Below are 21707 nucleotides of genomic sequence, written 5' to 3' on the forward strand. Positions count from 1 at the left end.
TAAGAGTCATCACCATCCTGTTACACTTGTATGCATGTTTGTGTGTGAATTGATGCCTGCTGTAGAAATTTTATGTGACTACATTTTTTCCAGGCCTGGAAGATGTAAAGGTGAAGGCAGTTGCTGCAGGTTCCTATCATTCGGTGTCCCTCACAGGTAAGCCTCAAGTACAGAGGTAAAAGTCCTCATCTCGCCCTTCAAAATTTTCTCTGATTTTGAAATGTTGTTAGTTCTGGTAAAACTGGTGAAATTTGATCTGGCCTAGTTAGTGCTGGTAATTGTTCTGTAATAGTTTTGCAGTCTGAGAACCTTCCTTTTGTTTTAAGAGCTGGATTCATGTTTCGAGTTCTCTGAGTTTTGTGTGTTTTTCTTGGGGTCAGGTGGGACCTTAGCCCTTATGTCATTCAGAGTCTGGGCTCTTAATGGCTAGAAACTCTGAAAGGATTTGTAAGTCTCTGGAGCTGCAGCAGGATGTCCTCTTGGGTAACTGGTTACTGCTGGAACCAGTGCAACCCCTTGCCCAGGGAGGAGAGGTGTGTTGGGTGGTTGTCGCAGGAAAGGCAGCAGAAGCAGGGTAGCCACAGCAGTGCAAGCTAATGCCTCTGCATGGGCTAGTGCAGGGGTGTGAGGAGGCCTGGAGCTGTCTGAGGTGTCTTAGGCTCCACTGTGACAGTGTGTCAGATCCGTGGTGTAAGAGCACAAAGCTTATTTGAAGAGTAGGAAGCTGCTTTAATTGGTTAGGCACTTCCATAATGTCTGTCATTTGTTCTTTGATCCTTAGGCAGTGCTCCCATGCTGGAGTACTGAGTATCCAGTAATGAAAGTCTAATAAAGATTTCTTTTTATTTTGACAGATTGGGAGAAGGGGAAACAAAATAGCTTTCATGCTGTAATCTTACAGTTTTGAAGTGTGTAAAATATATTGAACCTTATCAAGACAAGTCTTTGCCAAACTTCACAGGAACAAGTTCTTAGCAAATCTGCAGCCATCTGGTACCTCTGTCATCATTAAAGGAGCACTGGAGTATTTGCTTATGCAGATCTACAGAGTTTTAGTTGTATGGGGAGATGTTCCAAGATGTAAATTGTATTGATTTGAGATGCAAAATGTATGCAAGATTAGTGAAGACAAATTGTAAGAACAAATAAAATCTGCTTTAGATATTTGGCAGTCTCTGTTTAGACAGTGAGCAGATTATTCTTTCATGCTTTTGCTTTTTATTTAGGAGAGCGGTCTATTTGGCAGCAGTGGGACCAAGATTGAAAAAATAAATGCCAAATACTTGTATAATGTGATGCTGTTGCTGCCCTTCATACTGCAAAATAGTTGTTATTTTAAATATTTTTTATTTTAAGGATGCTTGATATAATAAAGATACTACTGCAGAGTGTTGTATTTAAATGGGCCCTTTTTTCTAGGAATGCCTTGCACTGTGGTGCAGTTTTCTTTGCCTCTGTTCCATGAGTCATCTACAGCCAGGCAGGTTTGGGACACAGCTGTTGATGTGGGTTGTTACAGATATGGGTGGGGGTTCCTTGGAAAAAAGGATGGTAGAGTCTACTGGTATCCAAACTGGCCTGAACCCTCCAGGGGTGAGAATATGGTACTAAGTCAAAGTCTAGCATCTAAGTTTTTGCTCAAACCTACTCAAGAGATAAGGGTTGAGCATGTGACTTTTCCCAGGATAAAGCAAATACACCTTCTGTAAAAGGAGGTGACAGAGGGCAATGCATGCTAATGTAGAATATGAATGACCACGCTTTTTTTCTTTGTGTTTCTGTCACCTCTTTTTAATTTTTTTTTTATTTTTTTCCTCTCCAGAAGGAGTGTGTACTTCATGCTGGAAAGGAATTTATCAATTTTAGCAGAGAATTTGAATATTTGAACAAAACAATTGCTTGACTTGTTTCTCCTTTTTATTTCAGTTGTGTTGTTTTAAAGAGGAACATGGGAAGTCCTGCAGATGACTGTCAGTACTGGCTTATTCCCCCACTCCCACTCCTTACCAATTTTTCACCAGCAGTAGTATAGTGGAATTCTCCTGGCTTACTCTTTCTATTGCTGTTATCAAACTGAGATGATTAAATATACTGTAGCCTAAGTTTTACTTGTTTTTTTTGTTTTGTTTTTTTTTTTCTTCTTTTCCCTCTGAAAAATTTACTTCTGTCATGGTATTTGTAATGAGTTCAGTGCTGACCTGAGACACTTTGATGCCTTGAGTGTTGTGGAGGTGTGCTCCAGACAATTCCATGTTGGAACATACATGGCTTCCAGTCTTTCTGGGCCCACAGTAATATGCAAGATCACATGTGCAAGATTTATTTCTTATGCTTCCAGCTTGTGCAGTCTGGCAAAGACTTCATGTTCTCTTTAAGTGTTTTTTGTGGATTTTTTTTTTTTTAATATTGTGGAGGTCTAGGAGTTGGGAGGAATAGTTTTGTCCTGAATGGACACTAATGATATGTCATGTCTGTAGGAGGACTCATCTGAGCAGTCACTGTGTCATTGGTTCTTAGGCTGTGAGCAACTCCAGCTTGGATTGATGTAAAGGACTGTGTGTATTTCTGTGAAAAGATTTATTCCTGCTTGGAATCCTGGAATGTGCATTTGAACAAATACTTATTTTAGAAAAGAGATGTTGAAGGCAAGTGACCACTTACAGAAGCCTCTCAGGTGTTGTCTGGTGTGATTTTGAGGCACAATAATTTAATTTTGCCTTGTGATGGGTGGTGCCTGCTTCAGTTGTGTTTTCATAGCTGCATGTCCAATTCCTTTAGGAAGTGACTGTGCAAGGTGAGTTAGGGAGCACTGGACTGTCCTTGCTTTGGGGAATTTACTGAATTTGCTGGAGCTGAAGGAGGCAGAATTGGTATAAGCAGAGCTGTAAGTCTGGCTCTTGTAGAGAGGCTGGGAGACTAAAACAGAGCAAGAGCAGCTAGCCAGGCTTTGAATTATTTGCTGCAGTCCAGAAAGTTATTTACTGGATGTAATAAAGCTTTGGAGTGGAAATAATAGCTACAAGGACAGGGTGGACGAAGAGGGACTGCTCAGTGAATGTCTCCAAGATACTTTGATTTTCTTTTACTCAGAGAAGTTGACTACTGTGGTTAGATTTTTAATAAAAATTAGTCTTTGTTATAAACAATCTAGGCAGTTTGACCTGAAAGCTCTCACTGCTTCAGGGAGTCTGTATAGCCCTGAGAAAATAGGCTGTGTTGTTAAGGCTCTGCAAATATTTCTGATAACCCAGTTACAATGGTAAAGTAGTAAAAAGCATACAGTGAGAACATAAATTGAATGAAATGTTCTTTCCTCAGCATCACTGAACTGAGAGTCTGAATCTGGTGGTATTAGATCTGTATCCCTTTAAACAGATTTTAATTCTCTGTCTGTTGTAGATGAAGGACATCTGTATGTCTGGGGCAGCAACAAACACGGGCAGCTGGTGAGCAGAAACATCTTTCTTGCTGAGCCCAACAAGATTGACACTCAGTGTTTCTCACATGAAAAGATTGCAGCAGTTTGGAGTGGCTGGACTCACCTGGTGGCACGGACAGGTAGAATATTTAAAAAGCAGTAACATATGGCATCCAAGCAGCAGATTATAAGTTGTTTCTTTCAGGCAAGCAGTGTTCTTTCTCACTGATAGTGGCTGGACACACAGCATAGCAGCTTCACCCAAGTTCAGTTGTCTTTTGAAAAATGATGAGGACAGAAATCCTTTGGCTGCTCTTTTAGTAGGGCATTAAGGGCAAAGAAAACAATATATTCAGAAGAAAATCAGTAAACTAAAATAAGCTTGCAGAAAATATTTGGAAAAGACAGGTAAAAAGAGGCCTCATTATACTTGAAGAGCATTCCCTGAAGGTGAAAACAAAGGCAGATTTCATGTTGAAGCTGAACTTTCCTGGGAATTTTTGTGATGAGGGCAGTGTGAAAGCTGCCGCATGTGGAGGGCTGTAGGGTTAGATTCTTACCTAGGAGGAGAGGAGAAGGGAGAAAGGTTATGTAACAGTGATATTCATGTGTAAAGGGATGGTTGAGCTGATGAAGCTCATCCAAGTGTGAAGCTCAAAGGCAGGAGGGAAAGTTAGATGAGATGGAAAGGCAAGACAGGCATCTGAAGCTATTTTTTGGTGTTTGTGTTCTTTCCTTCTCCTGTTGCACTGCATATGGTGCCACAGTTAAGGCTAACAAGAGGGTGAAAGTCTTCCATAGAGGAAAAGGAATAGCCAGAGCTGTGATGTGTGACTGGAAAAACAAATTGGTTGTTTTCTGTTTCATAGCATTCATTGTTTGATATCAAAGTATGTGAGAGAAGTGTGTAAAAAAAATCTACATCAGCTGTTCTTTTAGCTCTTTATAAGAAATGTCTGAACTCTGATTTTTAGAGGATGCTATACTGAAAATTTGAAAGCTGCAGTCAGTGCTATGAGCTGCTTGAAAACTTTTCAAATGGAGTGGAAGAATTTATCTCAAAATCTGTAGTTCTTGAATTAAGTGCTTGATGTCATCCTCACTGGAACAGAAATGATAGAAAGAAACCATTAGTTAGGATAATCTGATTTGTAGAGTGAGTCTTGACAACTGGGTTTGCTTTCCCTCACTATTTCTTAATAAAGAAATAATAAATAATAATAATATATAATAATTAATAAATAATAATAAACTAAATAAAATTTCCCCAGAGTTTTAGTAACTTCAATGTTTGAGTTACTTGATACTTATCTGTGGGTATTACAGACATGGAGTATTTCAGCAGGTGTTTTTATACAACACAAAGTGTGCCAAGGCACTAGCAGGGCTGTTTTGCTGGTAAATGTTTAAAAAGAATTTATATAAAAATAGGCTGACTTTCTACATCTGCATTAGAAAACTCGCCAGGTGATGCAGTGGCACAAGTTATTGCTGAAACCGTATTTCGTCTATTTAGAATTTTAAATCTCTTTGAAGAGCAAGGGACCTGAACCTAAATCATCTGGAATAAGATTTTGAATGGCCTTTGGCAGCCTCCAGTCAGGATCCCATGGGAATTTCAAGGGTTGTTCAGCTACCAGATACAGTGTGAGCACTTAACTCTTTCTGGAAAATCATTTGCTGCATCAAACTTGCAGCTGAATAACTGAGAAATGCAGCCCACTTGAGAAATGTCCCCTGAATGCAGTTCTTCCCACCAGTATTTTTGCCTCCTTCTGGCAAAGGAGGAAATGTTGCTTCAGTTTTCTGGTGCTGAAGTCATAAACCAAACATCCCCAAATGTTATGGCTCAGAAAAGTTATTTTTGAGCATGCAGCCCCTAATATATTTATACTTATTTATTTATAAATTATAGACCGATAATGCTATAATATGCAAACTGTAAAATATGTACAATAGAAATTTTACAAAGGATGAGATAAACACTACTTAAAGTATTACTTTATTGGCTTAAATAATTAAAACAGTTAATAATTTATTAATAAATTTAAATAATTATATGTAATTTCCATCCTGCCCTCCAGTGGATTGTCTTGTAAATACCTAGGGCTGCATGCACTTCACTTTAGAGATACCAATACAAACATTTCCTGCTTGCTTTATTCTGGGGAGTTCCCCAGTTAGTGGGAAGGAGACAAAATAGAGTGATTTTTGGATACAGGAAAATGGAAGGAAAGAGTATTGTAGTATGATGCTTCTCTGCTCATTGTGGAAGATAAAAACATACTTTGGAAAGACATTGCACTGTACAGGGATTCTGCTGCATGAAAGAATGAGTAAGTTTTTTCTAATTAATAATCTCACCACAATACAAAATTAGTGGTTTAAAGTTTGTAATGGTATCTGAATTCTCATGTAGTGTTTGCCACAGAAGGTAGTTGAATTTTAAGAGACTATTACAAATACTTAGAGTTTTGTTTGAATTTTTTTTTCTAGAACATTAATCCTGGTTAGAATAGTAATAATTAAAAACTTGTTATTGCAGCTGTCTTGACAGTAACTAAAACTCTTCTCATTGGAAAGACACAGGAAGGAACTGGGTGGATAAACACTGGACACACAATGCATAAATTTACAAATTCTGCCATTTTAAAATGACATTTTAATCTTTATCTGCCAGGTGAGCAGGTGGCTGCAGAACTAATGGGAGAGTGAAAAGTAAATGAGAGTGATGTTGTTAAAAGCAGCCATCTGGAGGAATAGTTGCCAGTTCCATGGTTGCAATGGTTTGACAATTTTAAAGTGAGTCCAAGCAAGTTATCAAGTTTGTTATCAGAAAAAAGGAACACAGCATAAATATTTTTGTCTTCTGTCTTTCCCTCTTACGTACGCTGGCCTGTTTTAAGACTTGCTTTATTTTTACTTCATGCTGCTGGCAAAAGTTTGTATTGTAACATAAAGCAAAATGCAGAACTCATTTTAACTTCTTCCCCATTCTCCCTTTACAAGGGATTTTAATTGCACCTGAAATTACTTTGATATCTGCATCTCTTTCATATACTATGTTCTACCTCATTCAGCAGAGGTTTCCTGTAATTTCTTTTTTAGAGTTTGATCAACTCTTTTCATTTGCTGTTGTTTATATCATAAAGCAGTTTGGATTCAAGACATTAATTCCTGAGAAATTAATTCTTTGACTTAAAGGTGTTAAGGAGTATTTTCACAAGATGTTGTGTTTTTAATCCTTACCTTTAACTGATCCTCATCAGCTTCAATTCCTTATTCTTTTTATTGTAGAGGTATCTTTTGGCGCTATTTCCACTGTACACACTCCTACTGTAAAATAACTCACAGAATGCTTCAAGACAGATGAGTGCTTTCTTTTCCTGCCTTGATTATGTTTCCTACAGAGGAAGGAAGCACAGTTAGACTTCATGGTATCACCAGTACTCTCTCAAAATAAGTTATATTATTCTGATAGTAGAGGTGGTCCTAGTTGATGGTGGTTGATCCAAAAAGATGAATATTGAGAAGCCCTGGTTGCTCTTTGCTCAGGTCTCTGATGATGAGATATGAACTTGCCGGTGTCTTTGGTTTATTTTATGTTTTCTGTGTGAATGCTTGGTTCAAGTGACTCTCAGGAATGCTTTTCATTTATGGCAGGGCAGTGCTGTTGCTGCTTCATGTGAGCCAGGTGTATTCCTGTGGCCTTGGACTCCAAGTACAGGTGCTGTTCTCTTCACACAACCACTCTGCACAAGGTTGGCTTCCGATCCAGGACTCTGCTTAATGGCACAAGGAGCACCAGTATAGGTGCAGTATAGGTGATATTGTTTTTGAATAATGAGCAGCTGTCTTGCATTGCTGTCCTTAACAATGTCAGCTTTAATTTGTGGTCCCTCTGGAGTTAATGCAAACACTTTGAGGGTAACTGCTGAAAGAGAGGTTATTATTGTTTACGTCATTTAAAAGAGAGCTAAGCTGTGGCCTGTAACGTGTAAGTTGTAAATTAGTCTACTTTGGGGAATGATAAAACCAGTCTCACTTGAAGGCAAACCTAAATATAGCAAAAGAGGTATTTTAAAGACTTTGAGGTGAATCATCAACTTCCATTCAAAACAAGATATTTTCTTTTTAACTGGGATGCCTAATAAATAACCTTCCCTAATCTGGCCTGGTTTATTATCTGTTTATTCTCCTGAATACATTCCCTAATCTGTCACATAGTGTCACATGAAGTTATGCTTTGTTTGAGCTCAGATAAAGAATTCCAAGCTCTTTCACTCAGAAAGTTACTTCAAAAATGCAGTTAAAATAGTGTTTCTGCTGCCTGTGCAAAACTGCCTACAGCTAAAAAATCTTGGAAGAACAAAATGCTGTGACATAGTCTGAATAATATTCTGAATCCTCATTCCAAATGTGCATCTGAATTTGTGCATCTTTGAATGTCCCTTGATGTCATGTCATTTAGGCCACATAAAACCACTCTGAAGGGGTCTGACATGTTAGTGACCTACACAGCAAAATAGAAACCATCTCCTGTTTTTTTCTGAAGCAAATGACAGTGTGTCCCTCCAACCACGGAGAGCAGAGTGCAAGAACATTTCTAATGATCTTGTTTGAGTCATTAACCTTTAGCATTTCAGTCTTTCACAGAGGCTGTAGTTGCACCTCTAGGTGCCTTTTCTGTTGGCAGTCACAAGGTAAAGCTCCTGGGCTTTGCTGGCGAGTTGTGCAGCTGCATGGAGGTGAAGGGGAAGGATGTATCTGGCACCCGAGCAGCACAGCCTCAGCCCACTAGAGGTCCTTTCCAGTTTGCTCTTGAATCCAGGCTCTGCAGCCTTCCTCTGGAAAGCAAACTTTCTCTACTGTGAATTTTTCAGCAGCTCCCTAGGACAGCAAATACTAATTTGCGTATATGTATATATATCATGTATATTTTTTTGTTTTAATGCTTGTCTCTTTTTAGACACGGCAGCCAAGAGTTTGAAACTGGAGCCCTACATGAGGGAGCTGTATTTCATTGGAAGGATGCTGGGTTTTGGGAATACAGGTGAAATACTAAAAAATAGCTTAATCAAAACCTCCAAATTGATAGGTACCCCTGAACCTCTTTAAAGCAGAACTTGAGTTCAAGAAATGAGTGTTCAAAAAAGCAAAGCCTTTGTCCACCTGCCTTGGGGGTCAATTTTGAAGCTTCAGGGCCTATTTTGAAGTTCTTGCATTTGATTATAAAATTTAGAGCATGGCAAGAGGAGAGAAAGAAATGCACAAGCTTGGGGACCAAAATTCAGACATGAACACTGGGAGCTGTGGGGAAATTTAGTGTGCAATAACATGAAAGATTCTAGATGCATCTGGAAGTTGCCTTGTTTTCTGTATTGTCTTCAGAGCTGTCTCCTTTGACACATTCATCTCATTGGTGTTTCAACTTCTACAGTGATTATTTTAAAGTTTTGTTCTAGATAGCTGTAAATACCAAGAAGATTTTGGCATTTTTCTTTGGCTTCATGGGCTGGCATCATTCCTTGGCTTTATTTTTTAAAAAAAGTTACGAGTGTGTGTGTGTTTGTTTTGTGATTGTACACTCCTATTCGTGCTGTTCCCTGCTGGGAGTTACTTCTACATGGTTTTGATAAAAGTCTTGAAGGAATTCATTCAGTGGTTTGGTCACTGAATAGGAAGTTGGGTCCAATGGGAACTGAAGGTATGTTCTGAAAGGTTGTTATCAAGTTTTGAGAGTTGTTCATATGCAAAGATTTGTCATAGAATCTTTCTAACATCATATTTTGAGTAATTGAGTTGTTTCTTCATTTACCTGCTCTCTTTTACCTCTCCTTGTTGCTAGGAGCTTCCAGTTGTACAGTAAATAGCTGTGCATGCCATCTTATGTTATTTCTGTGTGAAAAGAGAGGTTGTCAGGAAGATGCTAAGCTGTCAGTAAGTGTAATTGAAGGTACTCATTGTAAAATAGAAACAACAGTGATCGGCTTTAAGGACAAAGAAACTTACCTCAATATTTGAAATTCCCTTTGTGAGCTGTGACATTGTATTGGCAAATGGAGATTCAGATGGCCTGGGAAGAGTAGGATTTAAATGGATTTTTGTTAAATTTAGCTCATGAGTAAAAACGAACTTAACAGAAGGAAAACAACTATCAAATATTTTCCAATCTGTTCTGCTCCTCTTACGTGTGGGACAGCCCACAGAGTGCCCTTCCCACAGCAGAAGGGGAAGATAAGGTAGGTAAGGCTGGTCTGTTTTGGATCTTCTGCTGGATCTGTCTTGGATCTTCTGGCTATGGCTTCCTCTCATGGAAGGGCCTGTTCCTTCTTTGGAACAGGCTGTCCAGGGAAGTGGTGGAGTCACCATCCCTGGAAGTATTCAAAAACCTGTGGATATGGCACGTGAGGATGTGTTTTAGTGAACATGGCTTTGGTGCTCGGTTTACAGTTGGACCTGATGATCTTAGAGTTCTTTTCCACCTTTAATGATTCTATAGTTCTGTGATTCACACTTGCTTAGTCCTGTCCAGATGTGTTTTACTAAGTACTCCATGACTGGAGGAGTTTGGAAAATGACTCAGTCATCATTCAGCATTATGTTTTGGGGCTTTAGGCCACATGTGTGGAAAGAGGGACTATTATATTGAATTTCTCCCTTCCCTTTTTTTTTTTTTTTTAATGTGTCGCATCCTCTCTTTTACTAGTGGGATCAGTGATTGTTGTGGACTTAAATAATGTAACTGTCCAAATTTGACAGAATTTTCATCTATAAAAAGCATTCAGAAAAAATTATAGCTTTAAAATGTGGATCTGGTATAGATTTTGTTCAAGTCATTAGTGGATAAGGAATTAATTACTTTCCCTAATTTTCCTTTTTTTTTTTCCCTTTGGTTTCTGTGGTTGGATTGCTGCAGTTTATGGCTAGCCATCTATTTAGCAAATGCAATAAACAAGGTCAGATACATTAATAAGTATGTGCTTATGTGCAGGAAATCTGTAAATGTGGTGTTTGTTCTGTTTTCAGTAACCTCCAGCACCAGAGCAACTGTGCAAGAGGAGCTGTAGTTTTGTCACAAGGCTGAGAAGAGCACCTTGTTGGCTCTGAGCTATTCCTTGGGGGTTTATTTTTTCTTATTCTTTTTCTCTTAAAGCAAATTAAACTCTTGCAAAGGTAGTGATGATAATTGCATTGAAAACACCACCCCTCTCACAACTATTGTGAAACCAGGGCACAAAGCTGATACAAATTTCCTTAAATGAAGAATAGTTCAGCCGTAAGTGTCCTTTTCTAGATCTTCTGACTACTTGCAGCTGGATCTGCTGGCACTATCGAAGTCACTTGCTCTTCTGCTTGACTGTTTCTGCATTGTTATATCTCAAACCTTTTCTCCTTAACCATACTGAAATAATTCACATTATTCTTGGGTCTCTGTCAATTCACCTATTTAAAGCTGAAAAGAAGCAAAGGTAAAGGCAAGAGAAAATTCATAGTTTCTTAGCTTCTGTCATAAGCTGTCTCCAAGTTCCATATTCATAGGTATTAATAGAGAAAGATCCAAATGTGGAACTCACAAGACCGCTGCTGTGTGCTGCTATGACAGACTGGGCCAGATATTCTATAACTCACCTCCTTTTTTGCCTCTCAGCCTTTAATTCAGCTTCAAGGCCCCATATGCTGTGGGTCCCAGCAGCTGTACACAATAATGTTTCTGTATCCTGTTATCCAGGAAAAAGAGCATGGCCTGGAAGACTGGGTTGGGCGGTTCTTCCCTACGCCCTCTTCCAGCTGGGAGATCTGAGTGGGTGGCAAAAAAATTTGCAATTTTGGGTGTTATCATATCATATCATATGACATAGTTTGCATGTAGTAAAAGGATGATGGGATTGATTGGAATTTTGGCAATTCAAAGCTCTTAGTGTAGAGAATTGATGTGAAGCACACAACAAGCAGTGAGAATTTGCACTTCAGGATTTCTGCAGTTATGCAAGTGGATATAACATGGTCTTACACAAAGTTGGAATCCTTAGTGAGGTAGAAGTGCTTTGCACTCACTTTGTATGGAGTAAGAAGCTGGAACCAGCCATTATCTGATAGTTGAAGTAATGTGCATGGTAACTGATTGCCAAGAACAAGGTATGTGTACTCTGCCCTCTTATATTTATTGATCTTTGAGAAGTGGCTACTGCATTTTCAAATAACTTCATTTAAATCTAGGCATTTACTAAGCTAAGCATTTCTAAGCTCAGCTTCTGGAAGCAGCTGTCTATGTGAGCACCATCTATGCAAGTGCATTGATCTTATTGAAACGTAGTAGCATTTTAAGGTCATTAAATACTTGTTTTCATAATATTTAAGTCACATTTCCTGTTTAGTAATTAATTATTCAGGTTTAATGCTCATTAATGAGTCTTACTATTCCAACATAGGTAGAGGGCTTTTTAAGAGCTGAGTAGCAGTTGAGTACTTCTGAAAAACAGTGCTTTTCAAGAACTTTCTTTTTCTTAAAAACCTAGACACAAACAGGAAAAATATCCATAAAGCCTACATATATTGTTCCTTTCATGATTACCTTGAAGTAATTTTGAAATAAATAATTTGACATAAGGTACTGTAGGATACAGGAGATATATCAGGAGCTGTAAATTTTCAGTAGCAAGTATGTAGTGTTGTAGAATGGCTCTGATACTTGGATAGTATGATGAAATCTGCCAAGAGTGTGTGGCTTTTATTCTTTAAAGTATTCCAGTTGTGAGGAACCACAGCTTGTGGTGTGGTAGTTGAAACTGAGGGTGAACTCCCTCCTTTTTTTGTAGTTCCTATTTGGACTTCATTGCCTCTCAGGGTAGCCACATATTTTCTGTATGGATCCCAAACAGCCGAGATTGAACTCTGCAGATGAAGGGGAGTTATAGTTGTACTGTATTTGTACTATGTTGCTTAGGATACACTTTAGGTTTTTGGGATGTTCTGCTGGATTTAAAGAGTCTGTGTGGTTCAGGTCTGCTTTATTCTCTATCCAGTATTATGGCGCCCACAGTAAGTAATAATATAATCACAATGGTTTACTTTTGGGGGACAAAGACCTGGATGAATAGAAGGAATTAGCATATGATTCATGCAGGAGAAAAACCCTAGAAGGGGTGGGATTTCCTTAGGTGACTCATTCTCTGTTTTAGTCTGTATCTAACTAAAAGAAAAAACATCTAAAAAACACTGTGTAGTCAACAATCTATTCAGGGACAGTGCTTTATGTCACTTTTGCTAAGATCTTTTTATTATGAGTATAGGAACTCTTCTAGAATTTTCAAAAATTTATCTTTACAAAACTGCCCAAAATACACATACAGAAACTCCTTTAGGAGAATGTTTTCCTGCTTGTCCTTTCCACTCCAAGATAGAAAGCAAACTGAAAATCAGTTTGGCATTTCTCATCTTGAATTTTGGATCTTGTAGCTGATGGATATTTCGTAGGAATTTGCCTGTACACACGTATCAGGTTTGTGCCTGTTAATGACACATCTGCCTGGAGCTGGAGCTGTTCATTGAGGACAAAATGGACACTAAAACATCCAGAAGTGAAGGTCAGGCTGTGGGGACAATAAAAGAGTGATAGTGTGGATTACTAGATATTCGTGTGAGTTGAAGAATCTTGGATGAAGAATCATCCTGACAAGTCACGGAGTACAAAGGAGGGTGTTAAATCCTAGTTTGTTTGTCTCCTCTTGCCTGTTCACTTTGCCATAAACAGAACACACAATGCCAAAAAAACCCCAAAACTCTGTGGCCATGCACACTGGTAAAAGCTGATAGTTGAAATACGACAAACTTCTGCTGTGTGTGATTTAAAAATCTGGGTAGTTATTTAAAATTCCTCTAGTTCACCAGAGCAGTTTTCAAACAAAGTTCATGAAAAGCTGTTTTAGCACAGGAGAAAACTCAGGGTTTCTTTAGAAACGGCCCTATCTCACTGTATTGTGTGAAGCATGAATAGAAGGCTACTACTTCTTTTGATCAATATCCATTGTAACATCAGAGAAAAGAAGGTATTGAAAAAAACAGGAGACTTTGTTCTTCATTGGTGTCCCCTCCTTACTCCTAATGAGAAAAGTTCTTTTATTTTTCCTCTCTCACTTTAAAACCTAAGCCACTCTTAGTAACAGGCTGCATAGCACATCAATACTTACATTAGAACCCTGTTCATAGACACACTTAGATAAGCCTTAAACATAGATGTACTGGCACTGCAAGCAGATAGAGATGCTGTAGCCATATAGAGGTATTTGTGGGCAGCTGTTGCTTCTGGGTAAGCATCAAAAGTAAATCTCACTGGCATTGTTCCCTCTTGACTGGGAATTTCAGATTCCTTTACAGGATGGACTTGCATTGCATTCATTAGTAACATGTCTATAATGTTTCTAAATTTTTAGATTTGCTCTGTACCTGTAGCTCTGAAATGCTGAAAAGACCTCACAATGTTAAGAGACAGACACAGGAAGTCAGGAGTCAGAGGGAGCTCTGCTGGCTGGATAGTATCCCCTTGTAAAAGATGGATTTTTTTTCAGGGCATAAATGGATTTGGATGCTTTCACCATGAAAAGCATTTACACCTTTGTCCACTCTCTCCCTGCAGTCTCCTTGATGTTAAGCATCTTGCCATATGGGAGGTGGAATCTTGTGTTGTGCTTTTATTTTTTCCTCCACCCCCTTGCCCAGCTCTTAAACTTTCTTGTGGGTGGAGGGAGAAATTGGGATGATATTCCAGAGAGAATACATCACCTTATTGCTCATTATTCATCTCTTGACTTCAAAGGGTATGGATTTTCCTTCCCATCCCCCTTTAGACTATTTTGTTCCTCCTGTCAAGCGGGAATGCTGCTCATTATTTGAGGTGCACAGCCCACTCTGTCTTAGTTAATTGTAGTTGCTCTTATAATAATTCTGACTCTGAGCAAGGCGGGTGATCTCCTGGGAGGCTCTGGAGGTGCCATTGTTGGGTTTGTGGTACTGTTCTCTTCTTTGTACTTTATTTCTTAAGAACAGAACAGCACATAGTTAGGGTTGAACTCCATGGGATATAGAACTCGGCTGCTTCGGGAGCGACTGAAGAAGTTCAAGCCACTTAGCAAATCCAAGGACTGCTCTTCTAACACTTTGTTTCTGTCATGCTTTCTGTTTCTGTCTGAGGCATGTTATCTAGTGAAATCTCTTGTGCAACTGGTCTCTGATTATTGGCAATGCATCTTGTGGGCAACAGTGAAAAAGCCCAGTTCTCCTTCAGGCTGCCATTCCAGAGCATTTCTTTTGCTTTTTCTGTGTCTGCCTTTCCACAGCATGTCCTCGAGTCTTTTGACAAAGTAAATATTAGCACTGGGAACTTAATTACCTTCCCTTTGTTTATCTCTTGTATGCACATGGCTGTTCCTCCTGAGGCTCAAATGGCGATGGGATATTGAGAGTAGCAGGATCTTGAGTTCACCAAATTAGGCAGATTCACAAATCTTTACAACATTGCAGCTAGAGGAAATGCTTTTCATAAAATGGTCTAGAAAAGATGCCTATGCTGTAATTTGTAATCTCTGAATAAGATTTTCTGTAGCACTGTACTATGTTAAGTCTAATGAAACGGGACCTGGGCCTTGCCTCAAAGGGAATAAACATCTAAGCAGTCCTTTTACAGACAAAAAATTAGGAAATCAGACACCAGAAAATATTTGGAAACAAATAAAAGCACACACAGCATATTATGATCGTTCAAGTGTGTTGTTTTTCCAAAATGGTGTCCAGAAAGAACTGCATGTCTTTTCAGTTTTCTGGGGAATGTTAGAGGAAGAGATGCTCAGCTGCAGAAGGAAGGAAATTCCAGGTTAGAGAGGCCTGTATGGAAGACAGCATATAACAGTGCGGAAGGGCATGGAGATATAAATATAGAACGTCAGTAAAAGTGTATGACTCATACTGCTGTAGTAGTATAGTGCAGAATTTATTTGCAGAAGCATTGAACAAAAACCCTATGGTATACTATGATGCTTTTGCAGATAGTTTTCCATAGCTGCTTACTGTTTTATGTGTCTTGCTTTTTTGGAGACATCACCAAATTGTGCTTTGATTTCCTTTTTTCCCTGCTTTTTGTTAGGACTTTGTTTTTAATTGAAGAGTTAAGTCCTCTATTGAACCTTGAATGCAGCAGTTCTGTTTGCTGGGTAGAGATGAGTTAGATTAGTTTTTAATCATGTAACTAAATTTAGCCAGCAATCTGCATTTAAAGGCATTGCTATTAAAAGTCTAAAAGTGAGATATATATCATAGTTTGAATTTAAAATAAGCCAGAGGCACAGCTGGTGAAGCCATCATGACTCTCTAATCATGAGTGGAGGGAAATAAGGAGGGGATTTTCTCACCTTGCAGGATGAATGTAAAGTCTGATAGGGGCTTTAAAATCCCACTTTTGCCCCCAGCCCCCTTCCCCAGCTTTGTTTCATGATTGCATGGATTTCATGACATCCCCCCATTTTCTTTTTTCAGCCAGGATATTATATCTGTGTGATATCAGCAGTATGAACAAAACTTCACATGCATTTAAATTGTTACATTTTAGTTTTTCCTCTGGTTTATTCAGAGTTTTGTGTCGTACTTTATATTTCCAGTCTCTCCTCTAAAAGGAAAATGGCCATGGAAAACCTGAACCAGAGACAAGACTTCCAAGGCATCTGGAAAGTCCTGGAATTTGCCACATTCAAAGTTATTATTCAGTCTTTCAAAGCAGTGAAGCATGCTGTTAAGTATGTGAATAATCCCATTAAAAGAGCATTGCCCATCTCAAGACATAACGTGGTGTAATTATGGAAGCAAAAAAGGATTATGCCTGTTTTGCAGTGAATGAAAGTCAAAGCTGTTTAGATGTTTAAAGATGTCCAAAGTGCTGGTAAAGATGGATCTGTTGGTGAAGTGTATGACAAATTTAGCATGTCAGGGAAATAGCAAGTTATGTCTAGCCTATCATATGGAATATTAAACTGACTTAACACAGCACTGCCTTTAGCAGTGTTTGCTGTAGCCAAGCTCCCATTTCCCAAGGTTGTTTTTCAGCCAGATCAATTCCTTAGCTTGGTTTACCTTCCTTTTCACAATTAGTTCAAGCACAATGAATGCAGGTGGCCTAGTGGGGAGAAAACTGGGTCCAAAGTTTCTTAGTGTAAACTGTTGCCAAAGGAGCTCTCATTCTGCACATTGAGCATTGCATTTTAGTCTGTGTTAGACTGTCACAGTCCTGGTGTCTTCTCTTGGTGAGTCTCACACATCCTCAAAGCTTCACCTGCTTTTAGCTGAGTACTTTCCATTATATCCTGTATTCATACAAGTCCTTGAGTGTTCAATATTTTGATATCACCAGGAGGCTCTGAAAGGAGACAGGATGATTTTCTCTTTATTTCCATAGCAGTGGGAATGGCTCACAGTGAGTGAGAAGCCATTTGTTTGCTGGATGAGCATCTGATTGTAGTGATGTGAAATCTTGTCTATCTGTGTTGCCCACATGCATGTGGTTAAATTTGATCACCAGGTTTGGGGACATCTGATGCAGCTTGGGCTGGCAGGAATCTTGGGCCCACTTGATGAGTATAGGAGTTCTAACTGGCAAATCCTTAGCTGTTGCAGGAGGACTGGTGATGCCCTTATGGTTCTTTTCCTATGGCACTTGTGGCCTTTTGTTGCAGGTTTAAATATCTTCACAAAGTGCTTGGAAACCCTTGTGAACTGCATCTTGATGTGTGGAAGCTCTATGGACTATTCTGAACCAGCTGTGTATTGCAGCCTGTGTCTGCAGAAGGCTGAAAGTGGCCAGGAATGGAAATATCTCTAGTTTTCTGTTGCTGTCAGCTCTGAAATGCTTTTGCTGCTTTGTTTGAACTTCCCTGATGAGGCATGACCTTAATACTGTGCATAGATTTGTGTTTTAGTGATACATTCTTAATGACTGTTATGAATGAATATGGGAAAAAAATCAGGAGTGCCCTATTATATTAAGTTGCAGCAGTTTGTAAGGAGGTCATGGGAAGAAGATGTGTGAAGAGATGTGGACAGCTCTGGTATGCTGAGCTCCTGTGTTAAAAGGATCAGGGGGCCATTTAAACCTTTGTCAGGACAGATTATCCTGTGTTGTACTGAAAGCATGCACAGGTGCAGGTGTGGGATGCCTGGTTTCCAGCTGCTGAATTAAAGCTGTCTTCAGCCAAGAAGGAATTAAGAATGTATGGATGAATGTTCTTCTGTTAGGTTGCCCTGCACAAGGGCTATTTCTAGGTAGATGAGGAGGTTTCTCAGAATGGGTCAAGGACATCAGTGGTTTTCTGAAGGACAGCAGAGATCTGTAGATTTGGGAGGAGTGTTACTCTGTGTAGGGCAGGGAGGAGGCAAGATGCAGCCTCTAAATTTCAATTTTTAATGCCTGCTCCTGTGAATTTTCATGTGAAAGGAGGCATTAGGAATTTTTTATTTGGAATTTCATTATTCAAGCCTGAGATTAAGCATTCAGTGTGAATATCCAGAGTTCATTTGAAAAGTAATCATTAATGCAGCCATGAACTGAGATAGCTAGATGAACTCTTTCATCTAGTATTTATGAAGGATAGTTCAAAGCTTGCCTGGGTACCAAATAGAGACTTCAAGGAGATACGACTAGTGCAGGATATTATCTTAAAACAGGAAAATTGATATAAAGATAAATCTGAGTCTAGTGAAAATAAGTAAATGTTAATGTGCCTCTTTGTCTGTTGTGTTTTACTGAGAAACAACCAACCTGTTTTTAAAACTAATGTACTTATTTGTTTTTATTGCTAATTCTTTCTACTTATGTGGCCAAGCAGATTGATTAAAAAAAAATGCTAAAAGGGGAAAAATGACACACTCTACAGTCTTAGTAGCAGTATAAAACAGCACAAGAAAAGCTACACTGTCAGACAGGAAGCAACTAGAAGTGCTTTATGCAATGTTGCTGGATTTGCAGTACTCTGAAGGCTATGAACTTGTAATTTTGAGGACATTCTCAACTGTCTGTGCTTTGTTATACATGAGGACACAAGGATGATGTGAAGAAAATGCAGAGGAACCTTTCAGAGAGTGGTTTGTATTCAAGTCCTTGAATATGTATGTACCTTCATCTGTATTCTGTGAAGGATGTGAGCATGTGTTTTGGGTGATTTGCTGCTGTGTGTACACTGATGCACACTGCTGTGTTTACAGCTCAAAGAGCACGAGCAAACCAGATCTGCATGATCATGTAGAATCTCAACCAATGTAGCATACTGTTGTTTACTTAAGGAGCTGTCAGAAAGGTTTTTCTTAAAAATCTTCTTTCCTTTGTCTTTTTTTTTCAGCTTTCCGAGCTCCTGTACCGTGTAGTTCATTCAGGTTGTAAGCTGGAATAACACAGGATGCATGAATTTATATCTCTTACTCCTTAATTCCAAATGGTATTGAACCTCTGGACTTCATTTGATGTAGCATTTGCCTGGTGAAAAAATAAAAAGTTGCTATAAAGTCATCTGGGCCAATGTGGATGTTCACAGTAGAGGAATTGAAATGAGGAGGTACCGTGCTCAGAACATGGCAAGATCCAGGTCTTAGGAAGCATTGTTAGTATCTTAGAAGAACTGGAAAAGCTTTCCAATATTGTACCCTTCTTTCTACACAAGTTGTAGAAATAACTCCTGCCTTTTGTGTGCCCTCTTCCTGCACTGAGTCTGGTATGAAATATCACATTTTCTGATGCCTCAGCCACTTCCATGCTGATGTACTCTGTCCAGTTGACTCATCACTGTGTATGTTTTCTTGACTTCTAATTAAAATCTGTCCTAGTCTAATCTTAGACCAACACTCCTCGTTACATGACCCTTCATTCTTAAGTAATTCATCCTGCAACCTCCTTACTCTGTATGACTAATGTCTTTTTCTCAAATATTCTTAGAACATTTTAAAATACCATCTATTTTATAAGCAGCACAATAGCAATACCTCCCATTACAATTGCTCAGTGCTTTCTGTCATAGCTTAGTGCTTTCTTTTCCTTAGGATTTTGACGAGACTTTAACTTTTGGCGGAATTTTCCACGCATTGGTGTTTGCCTCAGCCTGAAATATCCACTTGAGACTGGGGTTTTTTTGTTTGTTTGCAGAAAGTGTAATCAGTATTTCATTGAAAAGGCACATCTAAATCAGCTTCTGTTAGTTTCTCTCACAGAAAAGACAGATTTATGTACTTTGAGGTTTTTTGTTTGTTTGTTTGTTTTTTTGTTTTTTTTTTTTTTTTTTTTTGTTAAAGGATCCCTGGGCAGTTGTTTTTTGGCTAAAAAATATAAATGATTGACTATTAGCAGGAGTCTGAGCATGTGATGGGGAATGCTCAGCAAACAGGAACAAGTCTGGGGAAGTAATGTGTCTCAAAAGAACTGAGAACTGCATTGATGAGCAGTGAGAAGGAACTGTTTGCTTAACTCATCTTTGGACATTCAAAAAATTCTTCCTAAAAGCAAAAATTATTTTATCTGGTTTTAATAATTTTAAGTTAATGTTCTCCATGCTTGTGTACTAATAACCACCTGAAACTTGTTTCCCTTATTGTAGCAAAAAAGAAAAAGTTAAATTGCAATGGTCTGTGTTTGTAATTGGAAACATTTTACATTCATGTTTTACAGAAATAATTTACATTCTGCTAAGGGTTCTGTTTGGTTTTGCATATGTAAGTGATTCTTTGCTGGTTTGCTCAGTGAAAGAAAATAGAATCTGTGGATGGCAGGTGTTGTGTTGTAGCTAAGCATTGTTGCTCTTTTAATCCTTCATATATGCTTGCAGTCTTCAGTTGCACTGGAGCAGTGCCCTGGTGGGATGGTGCAAAGGTTCATTTTTGTTTTGTGAGTGTTTGTTGTTCATGTCTGCGTCCAGACAGAGCACCAGATTCATTTGAGGAAGGAGATTTTTCCTCCAAAAGGTTGAGAGAAACCTTTGTTGCCTTTGTGTACAGTTGGTGTTGTAGACTGTGTGAGGATCTGGGTCTGTATTACCAATTCAAAGCTTGCTTTTTCAGAGGCCTTGCAGCTTGCTGGTGTTTTTGCCTGTGGCACTTGATACTTCAGGCTTCTGAGAGCTTAAATGCTTAAATTCAACTATAGTCCTTGGGATCAATACAGCAGTGTCTGGGTAGGGCTTGAGAGCCTGTGGTATATTAATGATCTAACTGGATGTTACAAAAATGATTTCTGGCTTTAGATTTCATAAAACTCAGTCTCAGTTCCTGTAGTTAATATAAAATAGAGCAGCCTGCCTATCATTTCTCAGTCCACTAATAGGGTTCTGTAGAAGTGCAGTAACCTGGTCTGACGTAAAAGCCTGAAGCTTACTCTATATTTAAATTTGTTATGTACATTTTTGCAGCTGCAGATATTTTTAGCAGAGATCTATGTAAATTGCAAAGTAAATATACTAACTTTAGAACAGGCATGTTTTTTAAACCCAAAACTGTCTTCCTAATCTAAGATACACTAGTAGTTCTCTTAATGAAATTAATTTTTATCCTTTAACCTAACAAAACGTAGCTACTGTGTTAAAAGACCTCACTTGTATTGAATATAGTATGTGACTGTTTTCAGCTTTTCCCTGAACTGAGAGGAAGCTGCAAAGGAAAAAAGCTTTGTGCCCTTGAGAGAGAAGGACAACTAATTTTATCACTTAATTATTTTAGGGGAAGCATTATCAGTGAACTGAGAGAATGCATCTGAAAAACTTGCAGTGATTGGAGTGAAAAGATACCACTGCCAGCAGATTTCCAAGGAAAATGCCTATACTTTTCCTGTATATGAACTGAGGTTTCCAGTTCATTTACAAAATGCATTATCACCTTAAACTCTACAAACCAGCAGTGTCCCTATCAAGACAGTTTAACAGCACCCTAAGGAAAAGGGAGATGTTCAGATTTCCAAGGGTTTGTGTTTAGAAACCTCTCAGTTGTCACCTTTGGGTGGTGTGACCATACCCCCTGCACCCGACCCCTCTGTGGGGCAGGGAGAGGCGTGTGCAAGCTGACTTGCAGGACTGGATGGTATTTTCCCCCGATACATCTTTTGGTCTATAAACGTGATGTCTTGAGTTCAACTCTGGAGAGCAGTTTGAGGCTTGGCTGAAGTGTGTACATAACTCAAGGTCATTGCAGGTTTCTTTCTGGGCAGGAATGTGGGTTGATGCTTCTAGTTAGAACCAAGTTGAGGACTTTACCTTCTGCTGTGTGTATATAACTT

General features: G+C 38.8%; 1 protein-coding gene across 5 annotated transcripts in view; it reads left to right on the top strand.

The window, feature by feature from the left end:
- The window catches only part of SERGEF (secretion regulating guanine nucleotide exchange factor), a 170001-nt gene that overhangs the window by 6884 nt on the left and 141410 nt on the right, over nucleotides 1-21707 (top strand). For 4 of the 5 annotated variants that reach the window (XR_008437754.1, XM_053981583.1, XM_053981581.1 and 1 more), the window contains exons 7-8: nucleotides 94-156; nucleotides 3400-3558. Coding sequence is in view for 4 of the 5 variants with exons in the window: in XM_053981583.1 (XP_053837558.1) it covers nucleotides 94-156; nucleotides 3400-3558 (222 nt within the window). In the remaining variant the exon portion in view is untranslated. Of the gene's footprint in view, nucleotides 1-93; nucleotides 157-3399; nucleotides 3559-18795; nucleotides 18879-21707 lie in introns of those variants that run through there. The other variant, XM_053981582.1, reaches the window with a different exon arrangement.

The sequence above is a fragment of the Vidua macroura genome, chromosome 6, assembly GCF_024509145.1.
Source record: "Vidua macroura isolate BioBank_ID:100142 chromosome 6, ASM2450914v1, whole genome shotgun sequence".
Classification (NCBI taxonomy): domain Eukaryota; kingdom Metazoa; phylum Chordata; class Aves; order Passeriformes; family Viduidae; genus Vidua; species Vidua macroura.